The sequence below is a fragment of the Ovis canadensis genome, chromosome 3, assembly GCF_042477335.2.
Source record: "Ovis canadensis isolate MfBH-ARS-UI-01 breed Bighorn chromosome 3, ARS-UI_OviCan_v2, whole genome shotgun sequence".
NCBI classification, from domain to species: Eukaryota; Metazoa; Chordata; class Mammalia; order Artiodactyla; family Bovidae; genus Ovis; species Ovis canadensis.
Window position 1 is genome coordinate 28127943 of NC_091247.1, and position 16577 is coordinate 28144519.

The 16577-nt window shown below is 40.1% G+C and overlaps 1 protein-coding gene and 1 long non-coding RNA gene across 17 annotated transcripts in view; one reads left to right on the forward strand and one right to left on the reverse strand.

Moving 5' to 3' along the window:
• The first annotated feature begins 927 nt into the window (after positions 1–927).
• Positions 928–4378, forward strand: LOC138436691 (uncharacterized). The gene is made up of 2 exons (XR_011255530.1): positions 928–985; positions 4327–4378. It is a non-coding gene; the product is annotated as an uncharacterized lncRNA (long non-coding RNA).
• Positions 4379–12077: 7699 nt separating this feature from the next.
• PUM2 (pumilio RNA binding family member 2) overlaps positions 12078–16577 on the reverse strand; it is a 121764-nt gene continuing 117264 nt past the window's right edge. For all 16 annotated transcript variants that reach the window (XM_069582631.1, XM_069582627.1, XM_069582622.1 and 13 more), the window contains 2 exons: positions 16322–16514; positions 12078–15032 (listed from right to left, as the gene is read on the reverse strand). In XM_069582631.1, coding sequence (XP_069438732.1) covers positions 14901–15032; positions 16322–16514 — 325 coding nt within the window. In that variant the 3' untranslated portion in view covers positions 12078–14900. The remainder of the gene's footprint in view (positions 15033–16321; positions 16515–16577) is intronic.

Sequence of the window (16577 nt, forward strand, 5' to 3'; positions counted from 1 at the left end):
TGAAAGTGAAGTCGCTCAGTCCTGTCTGACTCTTTGCAACCTGTGGACTGTAGCCCACCAAGCTCCTCCGTGCATGGGATGCTCTAGGCAAGAATACTGGAGTGGGTTGCCATTTCCTTCTCCAATTGATATCTTAAGGGAAACATCAATTTGGAATGCAGAGAAGCGGTTCTCAAAAGTTTCATGGTTGAGGACTGGGGGTTGGGGAAGCCATTAGAACCTGTCTTTAGATGAAAAGAGGGTTTTTCAACCAACCTGTGGTTGGTGTACGGAGAAGGCAAAGGCACCTTAAAATAGCACATATTTATTTTCTTACAATGCTGGAAGCCAAAAACCCCAATTCAGTTTCTTTGAGCTGAATCTCCCAATTGCTGCTCCCAGCTCAGAGCAGGTCCGAGCTCCCTCCAGAGGCTCTAAGGGAACATGTTCCTTTTCTCTTCCAAGAAAGGGGTGTTTGCCAGCATCACTTGGCTTGTGTCTGCCTCACTCCAGTCTTCAGGGCTCTCTCCACTCTGTCTTAACATTATCTTCTCATCTGAGTATCATAAAATTGCCTTCCGCTTCCTTCTTACATCCTAAAGGAAATCAACCCTGAACATTCATTGGAAGGGCTGATTCTGAAGCTGAAACTCCCAATACTTTGGCTGACTCACTGGAAAAGATCCCGGTGCTGGGAAAGACTGAAGGCAAGAGAAGAGGCAGCAGAGGATGAGATGGTTGAATGGTATCACCGATTCAATGGACATGTGTTTGCACAAACGTTGGGAGCTAGTGAATGACAAGGAAGCCTGGTGTGCTGCTCTTCACAGGGTAGCAGAGTCGGACATGACTTAGTGACTTAACAACAAGGATACAAGTGTCTGATTGCCTTTAGGGCCTACGTGGATGATCCAGGATAAGCTCCCATCTCAAAAAGCTTAACTGAATCACATCTCCAAAATCCGCAAAAGACGTCTCTCCGATTTTTTTTTTTTCCCTTGGCCAGGTAAAGTAATATTCACAAGTTCCAGCAATTTTGATAGAGAGAGGACATTCCCAACCTGGTTCCAAGTGGGGAAACCCAACAAAGAACAGGCAGGGAAGCAAAACAGAGGTTTAGAGTGTTCTGGACCTGGAAGGCGTCTGGACTGGCCAGAGCACAGGCCCCCTGAAGAGTTGGGTCAGAAGTCAGAGCAGGAAAAGTTTCCCCAGTCATGCTTAGGCCAGAGGAGCCACCGAGCAGAGGAGGGACTCAATGGGGTTGCGTGTTAGAAAGATCCTCTGACTCCTGCATGGAAGGACAGGCTGAAGGGAAGGAGACTGCTGCTTGGGACACAGGGAAAGACAACAGAGAGAGAGGACCGACTTGTCTGGAGAAGGTGACATTGAAGAGAGGGAAGGGGCAGGATGGAAAACTAGGAGGAAATAGATAGACTGCGGTGTGATGGATGGGGGAGAGGGAAGTAGGTGATTCTGAAAATCAGTGGTGGGCATCATTCCACTTGGTTTCTGTAAATAGCCTAAGTCACTGTGTGAAGTGGGCGCTGCCACTGAGGTCATGCACTGAACCCTGATGTGGCTCTTTACTCAGTTCTGGGCCACCTGGGAGGGTGCAGCCTTTGTTGGAGGCTTGGACAGGAAGTTCTCCAGCAGGCAGGTGTGCCAATGCCAGCCATGCCTGCCCAGGTGCTGCCTGGTGCGGATTCATCCTGAGCTACTTCTTAGGGTGGGGCCACTTGCCCCCGGCCCTCACCAGTCCCTCCCCACCCTCCCTGTGTGTCTGGCTGTCTCTGACTCAGCCCCAGGTGGGGAAGGGGCACTGATGCTGCTCATCAGTGGAGTAGTGGAGGGCTGGGGAGCCAGGAAGAGGCAGGCCAAGCTCATTCTCCCACCCACCACCACCCCCACCACCACTTCCTCCCAGCTAAAAACTGCAATTTCCTCTGACAGATTCTTAGCCCTACTTTAGCTGCGTGACCTTAACTGCATAATTTAACCCTGGAGATCCTGTGGTTAAGACTTTGCTTTCCAATGCAGCGGATGCAGGTTCTATCCCCAGTCTAGGGAGCTAGGATCCCTCATGTCTGTCAGCCAAAAAAACCCCTAACAATTAAAAAAAAAAGTAGAACAATATTGTAACAATCAATAGACTTAAAAAATTCAAATGAATTCTAGCAATACAAGAAGGGAGAGGTTTATTCAGACCTTTTCCTTTGCCTTTACGCACGTAAGTAGTACTTATACTAACATCTGCAGCTCACCGTTTTGACTTAATACGTCTTAGAAATGTCAGTATCTATAACCAGACTCAGTCTTGTGTGGGGATTCCGTAGTTTGGCTCTACGTTGATTTTTAACCATCTCCCTTCTGATGGGTGTTTTTGTTAAAATTTTGCTATCAGAATGCCACTGAATATCCTCGCCTGGGCTTCTTCATGGAGGGAATAAACCTTGCCTGGGATAAAAGTGGAGGGGCGGCCCAAGAGTCTGAGAACCCTGCTGAACTGTGCCCCTCCAGGCTGGGCTTCCACATTCCTGTCCAGGGCTCTCAAATGGCCCCGAGCCCCTATTCTGAGCCAGGTCCTGGCACAGCTCTTGGCTGGTAGGAGAGGGAGCCAGGGATGCAGTCTTAGGATCCTATGATGGGGTGAGCCATGGGGGCCCAGGACTGGGGACAGAGGGGAGCAAGGAGGGCTTCCAGGAGCACAGTTTTGCTGGGCAGAGCAGCAAGTGGAAGAGGGCCAAAGCCAGCCATGCCCTGGTGAGCACCGCTGTCCCCTTAGTGCTCAGGGCCATGGGGGATGTGAGTGGCAGGAGGTGATGCCAAGCTAGGAGAGTGACTGTCACCTGAGGATGGTCACACAAGGGGTTAAGCAGAGATGCTTGACCTCTCTCTCACCCACAAGCACTTAGTCAAGGCTGATCCAGGAGGGTGGGAAGGGGAAGAGGCATCAACTCCCATCAGCTAAGAGCCCACCATGAAGCAGGCCCTGTGTGAAGGGCCTTCTTCCTTTGCCTTTCTTCCTTCTTTCCTGCCCTCCTTCCTTCCTTTTTTTCTAATTAATAGATTTTAAGAGCAGGTTTAAGTTACAGGAAAATTGAAGAGAAAGTACAGAGAGTTCCCATATCCTAGTCATCCACCCCCAGTTTCCCCATTATTAACACCTTGCATTAGGGGGTGTGCGTCTGTTACAACCAATGAACCAATATTGATACATGATTATTACCAAAGTCTGCAGTTTGCATGAGGATTCACTCTTGGCCTTGTACATTCTGTGAGCTCTGACGAAGCTATATGGTCATGTACACACCATTATAATATCCCAGAAGGTAGTTCCACTGCCATAAAAATCCCTTCCATTCTGGCTGTTCATCCCTCCCCACCACCCTCATCCTCTGGTAACCCCTGATCTTATTACTGTCTCCATAGGTTGGCCTTTTCCAGAATGTCATACAGTTGGAATCACATAGCACATGGCCTTTTCATACTGACTTCACTGAGTAACATGCATTTCAGGTTCTTCTCTGTCTTTTCATTACTGGATGGCTCATTTCTCTTTATCTCTGAATAATATTCCATTGTCTGGATGCATTAATTTGTGTATCCACTCACCTCCTGAATGACATCTTGGCAGCTTCCAAATTCTGGCAATTATGAATAAAGCTGCTGTCAATATCTGTGTGCTGTTTTTCCCATGGACATACATTTTCAACTCATTTGGGTAAATATCTAGGGGCACAATTACTGGATCATATGGTAAGACTCAATTTCATAATACATGAATAAAGGCACATCATAAAAAATCAAGCAATACTACATAGAACAGAGAAGGAAATGGCAACCCACTCCAGTATTCTTGCCTGGAAAATCACATGGATGGAGGAGCCTGGTGGGCTACACCCCATGGGGTCACAAAGAGTCAGACACGACTGAGCGAGTACCATGCACACACTACATAGAACACGAATGTTGCAGCCTAATCCTGGGCATACCTTATTTTACAAATGAGGAAAGTGTGTCACTAGGATGTAAGTGACTTGTTCTGGAGTCCACAGCAGGAAGCTGTGGAAAACACACAAGTCCTATGGGCCCTTGGAAGAGAGTCAAGAATATTGGCCTGACTGTAGGTGTGAGGGTGACCAGTGATGGTGGTGGTGGGATTTATCCCCTTCCCTTCCCAGCCTCCTTCCCCTCAATGTTCCTTTTAGAACCCAGTCATCACAAAGTGAGAAAACCCAGGCTACGGGAAGAGGCTTCCGCATGTGGGTGTTCTGGGGGTGTCAGCTGTCTTGACAGCTGGCGTCAAGTGCCAGGCATGTGAGTGAATTCTCCGTCTTGTGATTCCAGCTCCCGGCCTTCAGGCCACCCCAGCTGACACCGAGGGTAGACACGGTGCCTTCTGATCCTGGCCCACACTACTAATGTATGAGTTTGAAAAAAAGGAAGGGGAAGAGCAAGATGAAGCTTCTGCCACTGGATCCAGGGGTGGTTTATTTCACAGCAAAAGACAGGTAAGACACATTAGAAGAGGACACAATGTTCCAGGCTCATCCTGGGTACCTCCTACCCTAGATCTGCAATTAGCCAATAAGAAATGGAACTTGAAGACCTCAGTCTGAACTCTTTGGATGAACTGATTAAATTGGGGAGAAATAACAGTTCGTAGCATTGACTCTTCCTATCTGGGAATATGCCATCACTACTTAATCCATTTTTCTTTACCATCTTTCAGTGAAAATTATTCTCTTCACATCATGAATTTATTTGTTTTTTTTTCCCCCCCACGGTTATTTTAAAGCTTTTTTTTTTACTATGATGATTTTTTTAAAATAAGTTTTTTGAAAAAAAAATTAGTTTTTTGGTGTCTAGACAGCTGTAGCTACAGTTGATTAGTTTTTGTATATGAATCTTATGTCTATCCAATTTCTTGAACTCTTAATAGTTCTAAAACTTTTCTCAGTGTATCCTCTTGGATTTTTTAGGTAAATCATTCTACCATTTTTTCCTTTTTAATACTTAAATCTCTTATGCTTTTCTTAATGCACTGTCTAGGGACCCCAGCTTTATGTTGAATAGCAGTGATGATTGTGGACATTCTTATTTGCTTCTGTCTTTAATGGGATTACTTCTAATGTTTCAACATTAAATTTGCTATTTGCTTTAAATGTGTGATAGATATAACTTTTTAGCTGAAGGAAACTTCTCAACATTGTTAGCTTGTAATGAGTTTTTATCAGAAATGAATATCCAGCTGTATGCCCGAAACTAATACTACATTATAAATCAACTATATTTCAATAAAATTTTTTTAAAAAGAAATGAGTATTGAAATTTATCTGTTGCCTTTCTTATTATTTGATATATTTTCCCTGCTTATGTGTTAATGCACTAAAATTAATTAATAAAATTTCTGATGTTCAACTCTCCTGAATTTCTGCAATAAAATTCTGCTGGGTCATGAAGGATGATTCCACTGGGTTTGGTAGAGTCACATATTACTTAGGAGTTTTGTATCTATATGTGTAAATGAAAATAACCCATGGTTATTGTTTGTGTGTGTACTATCATTTTGTTTCATTTTCAGGTTTATTAGTTTTGTAGAATAACTTGGGAACTTTTCATTGTTTTCCACGCTCTGTAAAATTTTATATAAACTAGGAATTATATGCTCTTTGAAGGTTTACAGTAGACTTACCCCCCAAAACAGTCTGGGCTTTGTGCCTTTATTTTAAGGATATTTTTGATAACTTCTTCTTTTTACTTTCCTTCCTTCTTAAACAAAATATTCTTTTATCGGATAGATTATTGGGAAAATACAACTGTATATTTGCATGTACTTAATAGCATGTCCTTAAAATATACAGGGCAAAAACAGTAAAAAATTAATTATGATGGGATATTTTCAACACTCTCCTCTCAATGGACTTCCCGGATGGTGCTAGTGGTAAAAACTCACCTGCCAATGTAGGAAACTTAAAAAGAGACATGATTTGATCTGTGGGTCAGGAAGATCCCTGGGAGTAGGAAACGGCAACTTGTTCTAGTATTCATGACTGGGAAATCCCATGGGCCTGGTGGTCTACAGTCCATGGGTTGTGAAGAGTCGGACAAGAATGAAGTGACTTAGCACACACATATTACTCTCAATAGATAAAAGATATAAATTTATTTGAAGAACAAATTGTAAAAATTGTTTATTTTTATAAACATTTTCACTTTCACTTTAACTGCAGAATCCAATTCTCTTCCCTCCACACAGAATATTTATAAAAATTAAAAATATAGACCACTTCATGAATTTGTATGTATCCTTGCTTAGTTCAGTTGCTCAATCGTGTCTGACTCTTTGTGACCCCATGCCTGCAGCATGCCAGGCTTCCCTGTCCATCACCAACTCCCTGAGCTTGCTTAAACTCATGTCCATCAAGTCAGTGGTGCCATCCAACCATCTCATCCTCCGTTGTTCCCTTCTCCTTCCTCCTTCAGTCTTTCCCAGTATCAGAGGCTTTTCCAATGAGTCAGTTCTTCGCATGAGGTGGCCAAAGTATTGGAGTTCCAGCTTCAGCATCAGTTTTTCCAATGAATATTCCGGACTGATTTCCTTTAGGATTGTCTGGTTTGATCTGCTTGCAGTTCAAGGGACTCTCAAGAGTCTTCTCTAACACCACAGTTCAAAAGCATCAATTCTTTGCCGCTCAGCTACCTTTATGGTACAACTTTCACATCCATACATGACTACTGGAAAAATCCCTTGCTTAAGGGGCCATGCTAATTTATCTGTATTGCTCCAATTTTAGTATATGTGCTGCTGAAGTGAGCATTTAAACATTTTAAGTGTACAGTTCGTAGTATTATATATACTCATGTTGTCGTGCAACAGATGTCTAGAATATTTTTATCTCGAAAAACTAAAACTCTACATTCATTAAACGACTAATTTCCCCTTCCTATCCTACTTCCTGTCCCTCACCCCCATTCTTGGCAACCACTATTCTGCTTTTAGGATCTAACTATTTTAAATTCCTCCTTTAAGCAGAATCACACAGTTTGTCTTTTTGTAACTAGCTTATTTCACTTAGCATAATGTCCTCAAGGTTTATTCATGTTATAGCATGCGTCAAAGTTTCCTTCTTTAGAGGCTGAATAACACTCTATTGTATGTATATCCCATGGAGGGAGGAGCCTGGTCGGCTGAAGTCCATGGGGTCGCTAGACACGACTGAGCGACTTCACTTTCACTTTTCACTTTCATGCATTGGAGAAGGAAATGGCAACCCACTCCAGTGTTCTTGCCTGGAGAACCCCAGGGACGAGTGGGCTGCCGTCTATAGGGTCGCACAGAGTTGGACACGACTGAAGTGACTTAGCAGCAGTATGTATATAACATAATTTTTAATCCATTCATCCATCAATGGACACTGGATTTCTCTCTTTTGGCTATTGTGAATAATACTGCTATAAACATGCGTATGTAAATATCTCTTTGAGATCCTACTTTCTTTCGGATGTTTATTTCTTTGTTCAGTTGCTCAGTCATGTCTGGCTCTTTCCGATCCCATGGACTGTAGCATTCCAGGCTTCCCTGTCCTTCACCATCTCCCGGAGTTTGCCCAAAGTCATGTTCATTACGTTGCTGATGTCATCCAACCATCTCATACTCTGTCTTCCCCTTCTCCTTCTGCCTTCAATCTTTTGCTGCATCAGGGTCTTTTTCAATGAGTCGCCTGTTTGCACCATGTGGCCAAAGTATTGGAGCTTCAGCTTCAGCATCAGTCCTTCCAATGGATACCTAGGGTTGATTTCCTTTAGGATTGACTGGTACTTTTGGATATATACCCAGAAATAGGATTGCTGGATCATAAGCTAATCCTAGTTTATAACTTTTTGAGGAGCTGCCATACTATTTTCCATAGCAGTTGCACCTTTTTACATTCCTACCAGCAGGGCATAGGGCTTGTTTCTGTACATCCTCACTTAACACTTGCTATTTTCTGTTTGATAGTAGCCATCCTAATGGGAGGGGGTAATATCTCACTGTGATTTTGATTTGCAGTTACCTCATGTGCGGATCACAATAAACTGTGGAAAATTCTGAAAGAGATGGGAATACCAGAGCACCTGACCTGCCTCTTGAGAAATCTATATGCAGGTCAGGAAGCAACAGTTAGAACTGGACGTGGAACAGACTGGTTCCAAATAGGAAAAGGAGTATATCAAGGCTGTATATTGTCACCCTGCTTATTTAACTTATATGCAGAGTACATCATGAGACACGCTGGGCTGGAAGAAGCACAAGCTGGAATCAAGATTGCCGGGAGAAATATTAATAACCTCAGACATGCAGATGACACCACCCTTATGGCAGAAAGTGAAGAGGAACTAAAAAGCCTCTTGATGAAAGTGAGAGTGAAAAAGTTGGCTTAAAGCTCAACATTCAGAAAACGAAGATCATGACATCCGGTCCCATCACTTCATGGGAAATAGATGGGGAAACAGTGGAAACAGTGTCAGACTTTATTTTTTTTGGCTCCAAAATCACTGCAGATGGTGATTGCAGCCATGAAATTAAAAGACACTTACTCCTTGGGAGGAAAGTTATGACCAACCTAGATAGCATATTCAAAAGTAGAGACATTACTTTGTCAACAAAGGTCAAGGCTATGGTTTTTCCAGTAGTTATGTATGTATGGATGTGAGTGTTGGACTGTGAAGAAAGCTGAGCGTGGAAGAATTGATGCTTTTGAGCTGTGGTGTTGGAGAAGACTCTTGAGAGTCCCTTGGACTGCAAGCAGATCCAATCAGTCCATTCTACAGGAGATCAGTCCTGGGTATTCTTTGGAAGGACTGATGCTAAAGCTGAAACTCCAATACCTTGGCCACCTGATGCGAAGAGCTGACTCATTGGAAAAGACTCTGATGCTGGGAGGGACTGGGGACAGAAGGGGACGACAGAGGATGAGATGGCTGGATGGCATCACCAGCTCAATGGATGTGAGTTTGAGTGAACTCCGGGAGTTGGTGATGGACAGGGAGGCCTGGCGTGCTGTAATTCATGGGGTCGCACGATTGAGCGACTGAACTAAACTGAACATATGCTTGTTGACTATTCATATACCATCTTTGGAGAAATGTTTCTTAATGTCCTTCACCCAGTTTTTAAAAAAATAAGACTGCTTTTTTCTTCTTGAGTTGTAATTCTTTATATATTTTGGATATTAACCCCTCATCAGACACATGGTTTGTAATTATTTTCTCCCATTCTTTTCACTCTGCTGATTGCGTCCATTGATGCAGACATTTTGAAGTTTAATACAGTCCCATTTATCTATTTTTGCTTTGGGTGCATGTACTTTTGGTGTAGATGCATGAAGTAAAAGTGTTAGTCACTCACTGGTATCCAACTCTTTTTTGTGAGCCCATGAACTGTAGTCTGCTCGGCTTCTCTGTCCATGGAATTCTCAGGGCAAGAATACTGGAGTGGGTTGCCATTCCTTCCTCCAGGGAATCTTCCTGACCTAGGGATCAAACCAGAGTCTCCTGTATTGCAGGCAGATTCTTTACCATCTGAGACACCAACAAAGCCCTACATGTAGGAAATCATTGCTAAATCCAGTATCATGAAGCTTTCCCATGTTTTCTTTTACAAGCTTTATAATTTTAGGTCTCTAATCCATTGAGTTAATTTTTGTGTATGCAGTAAGGCAAAGGTCTAACTTCATTATTTAGCATGAGGATATCCTGTTTTCTCACATCGTTTGTTGAAAACAGTGCTTTCCCTCATTTGAATGTTTTTGGTACTCATGTTGAAGACTAATTTGATCATGTGTGGTTTATTTCTGTGCCCTCTCTTCTATTGGTTTACATGTTTGTCTTTATGAGAATCCTACATTTTTTTAATTTTGATTTTTTAAAGATATAATTGACATATAATGTATGTTTCAGGTGTACAACATGATGATTTGATATTTGTATATACTTCAAAATAATCACCAGTTAAACACTTATTACTGTAGCTTGATTTAAAAGTTTTGAAATTAGGACACATGAGCCCTTCCTTCAACTTTGTTCCTTTGACTACCTTAATTTCTTTTATGATTACTGGTCTATTCAAGTTTATTTTTCTTAAATCAATTCTTTTAGACATATAATTGATTCACAATATTGTTAGCAAAGCGATTCAGATGTGTGTGTATATATATATATATCAGATTCCTTTCCATGACAGGTTATTACATTTTGTAGTATCTTGTATGCTGTACAGTAAATCCTTATTGTTTATCTATTTTATGTGCAGTAGTTTGTATCTGTTAATCCCATCAGTTCAGTTCAGTCGTTCAGTCGTGTCTGACTCTGCAATCCCATGGACTGCAGCACTCCAGGCCTCCCTGTCCATCAACTCCTGGAGTTGACTCAAACTCATATCCATTGAGTTGGTGATGCCATCCAACCATCTCATCCTCTGTCGTCCCCTTCTCCTCCTGCCTCCAATCCCTCCCAGCGTCAGTCTTTTCCAATGAGTCAACTCTTTGCACTTACAGGCAGGTAACTTAAGAGGCCTAAAGGGTAACCACAGAGATCACACACCTCAGGGCCCAACCCCTTCCTTTCCCTTCGCAGTGCCTTCCAGAGGCACACTGGAGCCTCTACCAAGAGCTCTATTCCTTCTCACTGTGTCTAGAGATGAATTTACCAAATGGCTGCACATTCAAATCCCATATGTTGATCTAGTCAGATGGGTAAGGTAGACAGTGAAAACTACTCCCCCACCTGCTTTGGAGAAACCAGTTAGGAGGGCTACTAACTGGGTAGACTACTACCCAGGTTACTTTAGGAAAACACTTTTGTGATGTTGATAAACTAGGGTGGGAGGATGTGACATGTTTTTCCCTTGTAGGAACTTTAATTTCATCACTATAATGTGGTAGGTGAAACACTGCTGAAGGGCTAACAGTTTAGAATAGAACTAAATCAGGATAAAACTAAAGTGGAGGATAAACAATGTGTGAGAAAAATTCCTTTCCCACTTAGTTTTATGAAGATATCCATTTTGAATTCTACCAAATAATCTATATAGATTTAAAAAATCAGCTATAGAAGGGACAGGAAAATGAAACCAGTATTAGCACTGGTTGAGAATTAGGTTCTAGGTCTCTCTCTCTCTATATACATATATATATGTATCAATTCTTAAAATGACTGAGGATTTAAAAATAGCTCCATCCCATACTAAGGGCTTTCCTGGTGGCCCAGAGGTTAAAGCATCTGCCTGCAATGTGGGAGACCTGGGTTCGATCCCTGGGTTCGCAAGATCCCCTGGAGAAGGAAACGGCAACCCACTCCAGTATTCTTGCCTGGAGAATCCCATGGACCAAGGAGCCTGGTGGGCTACAGACCACGGGATCGCAGAGTCGGATACAACTGAGCAACTTCACTTTCACATACTAAAGATGAGGGCTGCCCCTGTGGCTCAGGTAAAGAATCCACCTGCAATGTGGGAGACCTGGGTTTGATCCCTGGGTTGGGAAGATCCCCTGGAGAAGGGAAAGGCTACCCACTCCAGTATTCTGGCCTGGAGAACTCCATGGACTATCCATGGGTTCACAAAGAGTTGGACATGACTGAGTGACTTTCACTTCATACTAAAAATGAAGGTACTAAGGCTGAGATAACACAATCAAATTCACACAGTTTGTGAACAATGAGGTTAACTTTAAATACAGGCCTGAACCCAGACTGTACTTTTAGACAACATAGTCTCCCAAAGTGCATGTATATGCTAAGGGAACAAACACCTGTGGGTAAAGATATGTGATTTAATTTAATCCTCAAAAACAACTTTCAAGTGTCATTTTATCAATAAAGAAACAGGGTTAAAGTTTCATCATAAGAAGTGTGTCATGAGGCTATGTAGTTAGATAGAAATTATGAATATTGTAAGACAGGATTCATACCATCAATGCAATCACTGGCCCCAGACTAGCATCCATGTGATAAAGATATTTTCATTTTCCTTAAATCAGAGTAAACTTGAATGGTCAATGGGAATTGTAATTGAGGTACAGTGGGATATTTTATGTAGAGAAAAACACAAGACCAGATTTATTTCATACAATGTTATTCACACATTTTTCATTTTCTAATTTATACATAATATACAAAGAAGTGAAGATAACATTATTTCATATGAACCAATAAGAGCCAGGACTTAAACAAACTGGTCCAGAAACAATTCATATCAAAAGACAACCAAGAGTAAAGCCTAAGTGGTTCTGCCCAATTAAGTTTATTCTAAAATGTCATTTTCAGATTATACCAAAACCTCATGCCAATTTATTAAAAGGTGGAATCAGAGAGGTGGGCATCAAAAGTGGCAGACCAAAATTTCTAGAGTAATAGATATTTTTCTACAATAAGCCCTAAAATACTGGGAAGACTGGGTTGTTCATAAAGGGACATACAAGAACATCAGGAATCCAAGACAATGGTCCAGTTTCCCAATGTGCTGTTCTCTAGGACTTTCTAAATCTGCAGAAATGATTTGTCTGTGTGAACGGAAGATAAAGGAAAACCAGGAATTTAACTGTGCAAATCCAGGAAAGTCACCACCAATCTCCAACAAGGACAACTTTGATCCTGAAACCACGAGCTGATACTGGGAACAAAAGTTCAACACAGGGCCAAGACATTCTGAGGCTGGCAAAACAAAGCAGGAAGGGCAGCAGGGAGCAGCCCTGTATGGAGGGAAAAAAGCTCTGTCACTATGGCTGGGACACGCTGATGAACAAGTGCGACTGTGAGAAGGGACAGTGAACAAGCGGTTAAATTTAATGGCCTCAACAAGGAATGTTGGGTTAGAAAACTAGAATAACTCAACATCAAACATGAAAAACTATGCCTGGCACCCCAAACTTCATGCCGTTATTCTTAGGTTCATGATATGAACAGCTATGTGACAAACCTTTATGTTCACTATTGTGCTCAGAAGACTGGTATTCTTCTGCAGACTTCCAATAAAAAAATCCCTTACATATTCAATTGAAAGAGATAGCATGGTTCATTAGTTTTTAGCACTAAACATAAGTGGGTCAACATAAAAGTTTTATACAAAATACTGACTTCAACAAAATACAAAGCACTTTCTTTATCTTTCAGAAACTGAATATACAAAGCAAGTTTTTTCCAAAATATTTTCATAGGCAAAGGATTAAAAACGATTTTAATTATACACATATGGTCACAATTTTGCCTTAAAAAGATTGTTGGGAAATGTACATAAGGCCGCTTGTAAATGTACATCATGTTACTGTTATGTCTTATGTCCAGAGAAAAAATGTTATCATACAGATTTGCTATTACTTGGGAGTAGGCTATTCAAAAATACAGTACTCTTCTGTACAAAGAAAAAAAGTCACATCACATTTAATAAGATGGAAAAAGCATTGGCCTCCATGGTAATCAAATATCTCAGTCCAATACTTTCTATTATGCACAATACCCTGACTTCTTGAAAGTGATCCAAATCCTAGCATGTCCATATTAACAGAGTCAACAACTATGTTATAAAACAAAATGTTTTTCACAATAATAAAAAGAAAGCTGGTTCATACTTCTGAAACCATATAAAGATAAAAAATTTTAAAAAATCACTCTCAATTTGGAGAAATCAATTTACATTATACAACACTATATGCCAGGTCAGGGGGCAGGGACATAAATGTACACCAAAATGCAAATGTTTCCCAAAGAGATAAAACAAATTCCATTTACAGCATTGAGGTTTACAAATATACACCTGTACAACCAAAGAAAGCATCACTACCAAATTAGCAAGGCTTTTATAATAAACATTGAAACAAGATTTGCTTTCAAAGTGTAAACTTACATCTATTACTACACACACAATGCATATATTTATAGGAAGCAAAAAAAGCTATCTGAATATGTAATCATGCTTAAATGTTGAGCTATCAAATTCACTTTTCAGTGGCCCCTTTTCACCTCTATCAGGTTCCTACTTTCTGAATCTACTATGAAAAAGCAAAATAAAGCTCAACACTTTCTCAACATGTCCTTGTAGTTCTATAAGCAAAACAATATACAAATTTCCACTCTTTCTCATCACAAACCAAACTGAAAAGTTAAAATGGAACTTAACTTCTCGTTCAGCATACTTAACTTGATGGAAGTGTCACCATGATTCTGTTTTTTCTACCTCTTATAACAATTACATATGTAAGTATATACAATACTTCTGTACATTGCCAGAGACATTTTAGGGCAGTATTTGGATTAAAACCACATCCACTGTAAATACTACAAGTTCTTTTCCTTTCAAATCACTTAATTCTTATCTTAATTGAGTTTTTATTTGCATGATAGTTTGTGAATTACCAAAATACAACTTAACTTTCTTTTTAAAATATTAATAATATTTATGCAGTTGATTGTTAATCTGTTATAAAAGGCTTCACACAAAGGACAAAAAAAAAATAAGGACTATATTTCTATATACATCTCTATAAACCTGTTGTGCTATGGGGTCCGTAGACCTACCAGACTGCAAGCCAGTTTATTAAAAGAATACTGTACTTTTTCCTTTAAAAACTATTTTTGTGACTTTACAAGGTAAAAATTTACAAAATATGTGACAGCATTTTTTGATACAGTTACATCATATACAGGCATTCTGTGCTTTGCCAGCAATTCAATCTGATAGGTCTCCACTCAGGGCTGAATATAATTTATTCACCCCCCCACCCCCAAATATACACAAGAACCTTAAAAAATTTACAAATGGATGAATAAAGTCAATAAATAGTTTTGCTTTAAAAAAAATTTGAAGATTCATAGTTGAGTTGTGTTTTGATAATTCACAAAAGAAACGTTCCTCTCACATGGTTACATTATCTTCTTTTTTTCTTTTACAGCATTCCATTTGGTGGTCCTCCAATAGGCCCTAGATCTGGGCTATTTTTCAAATAATATTTTTCCAACTTGGCCAGTATATGCTTCCCATATGTATATTTGCGCAAAGTAGTAATGTGAGGTCGAATCTGAAAAATAAATAATCTGCTTAGGAAATCTAAGTTATTTTAGTTTGATTCCTAAAAAAGCTGCCCCCAAATCTGGGTGATTTGGAAGAAATAACTGACATTTTAAAATTCAAATCCAATTAAAGTTGTTTGCAAAAGCAGTTCTGTTCCTCTCAGTCTCTCCAAACTTCTACTTTCAAAATTGTCTAATGAATAAAACAAGCCACTATTCCCATAAACTATTATGCATGCAAATAACAGAGAAACTCCAAATATAGCAGAGAAGTATCACTAATGAGGTAGTATATTCTTACAAAGTTTATGAGGGCAGAATTCTGTAACTCTAAGCAACTAGACAAAAATTCAATACAAAATGGAGCAAAAGACATGAATAAGCAAGATGTGTGAGAGCTAATACATTTAAGATATTCAATATCTCCCTAATGGTTTTAAAAACACCTATGAGAAGAATCATATCATTATCTTTCCATCCAGACTGGAAAAGATTTTATAAGCAATAACTGGCATTGATGAGATAATGATAAACAGGTAAATATCAGACAGATAAGCAAACTTGTAACATACCTTACAAAAACACCTAATTATACAAAGATGTTGATATAAAACACTGCCAAGAATAGTTACTAAAAAACAAGTAATTGAAATGCCCTAAATATGAAATTGGTAAATAAATAATGCAGTTAAAAATAAGACTGAAAAAAGTGTTACAGGTATATATTCTTAAACCGAGTAAAAGTGAAAGTGAAAGTGAAGTCGCTCAGTTGTGTCTGAGTCATTGCAATCCCACGGACTGTAGCTTGCCAGGCTCCTCCGTCCATGGGATTTTCCAGGCAAGAGTACTGGAGTGGGTTGCCATTTCCTTCTCCAGAGGATCTTCCCGACCCAGGGATCGAACCCGGGTGTCCTGCATTATAGGCAGATGCTTTACTGCCTGGGTCACCAGGGATGTCTAAAAACAAAATCAAGAAGGCAAAAATACCACCAGTGTTCATTTTAACAGTAAGTTTTCCTGTGGAAAGTAATGATTTCAGAATCATTAGACTGTAGAAAAAGGATATAGAGAAACCAGCTTAACTGATTAGGTAAATGGTAGGTAAATATGAGAAATGAACGTGATTTTAGAGCTGTGATTACCTTAAGAACTTAACAAAAGGGTACAGCATACCTACATCTGCCAAAAGTTTTCCACTGATTTTAAACTTTTTCTGTAGTTCAGACATTCTGAGGAAGTTAAAAGAGTAGCCTGAACAAACTGAATCATCTATTTTAAGTGCTACAAATAGTATTACCTTGTGCATGATTATCTTTCTCTGAGCAGGCTCAGCCATATCAATCATCTTCTGAACGACATAATTGGCATACTGGTCCTTCATCATGGTGTATAAGGCACTGTGAGGACCATCATTCTGGCAGCAAACTTCGTCAATCAGTAAAGCTCTCTCAGCACGGGAGGCATGAGTAACACACTTTTCTACTACATTGCTAAAAAATTAAAGTACATAAACAGAAAATTATTTTGTAATTTTTTTACAGAAAACTTTCACT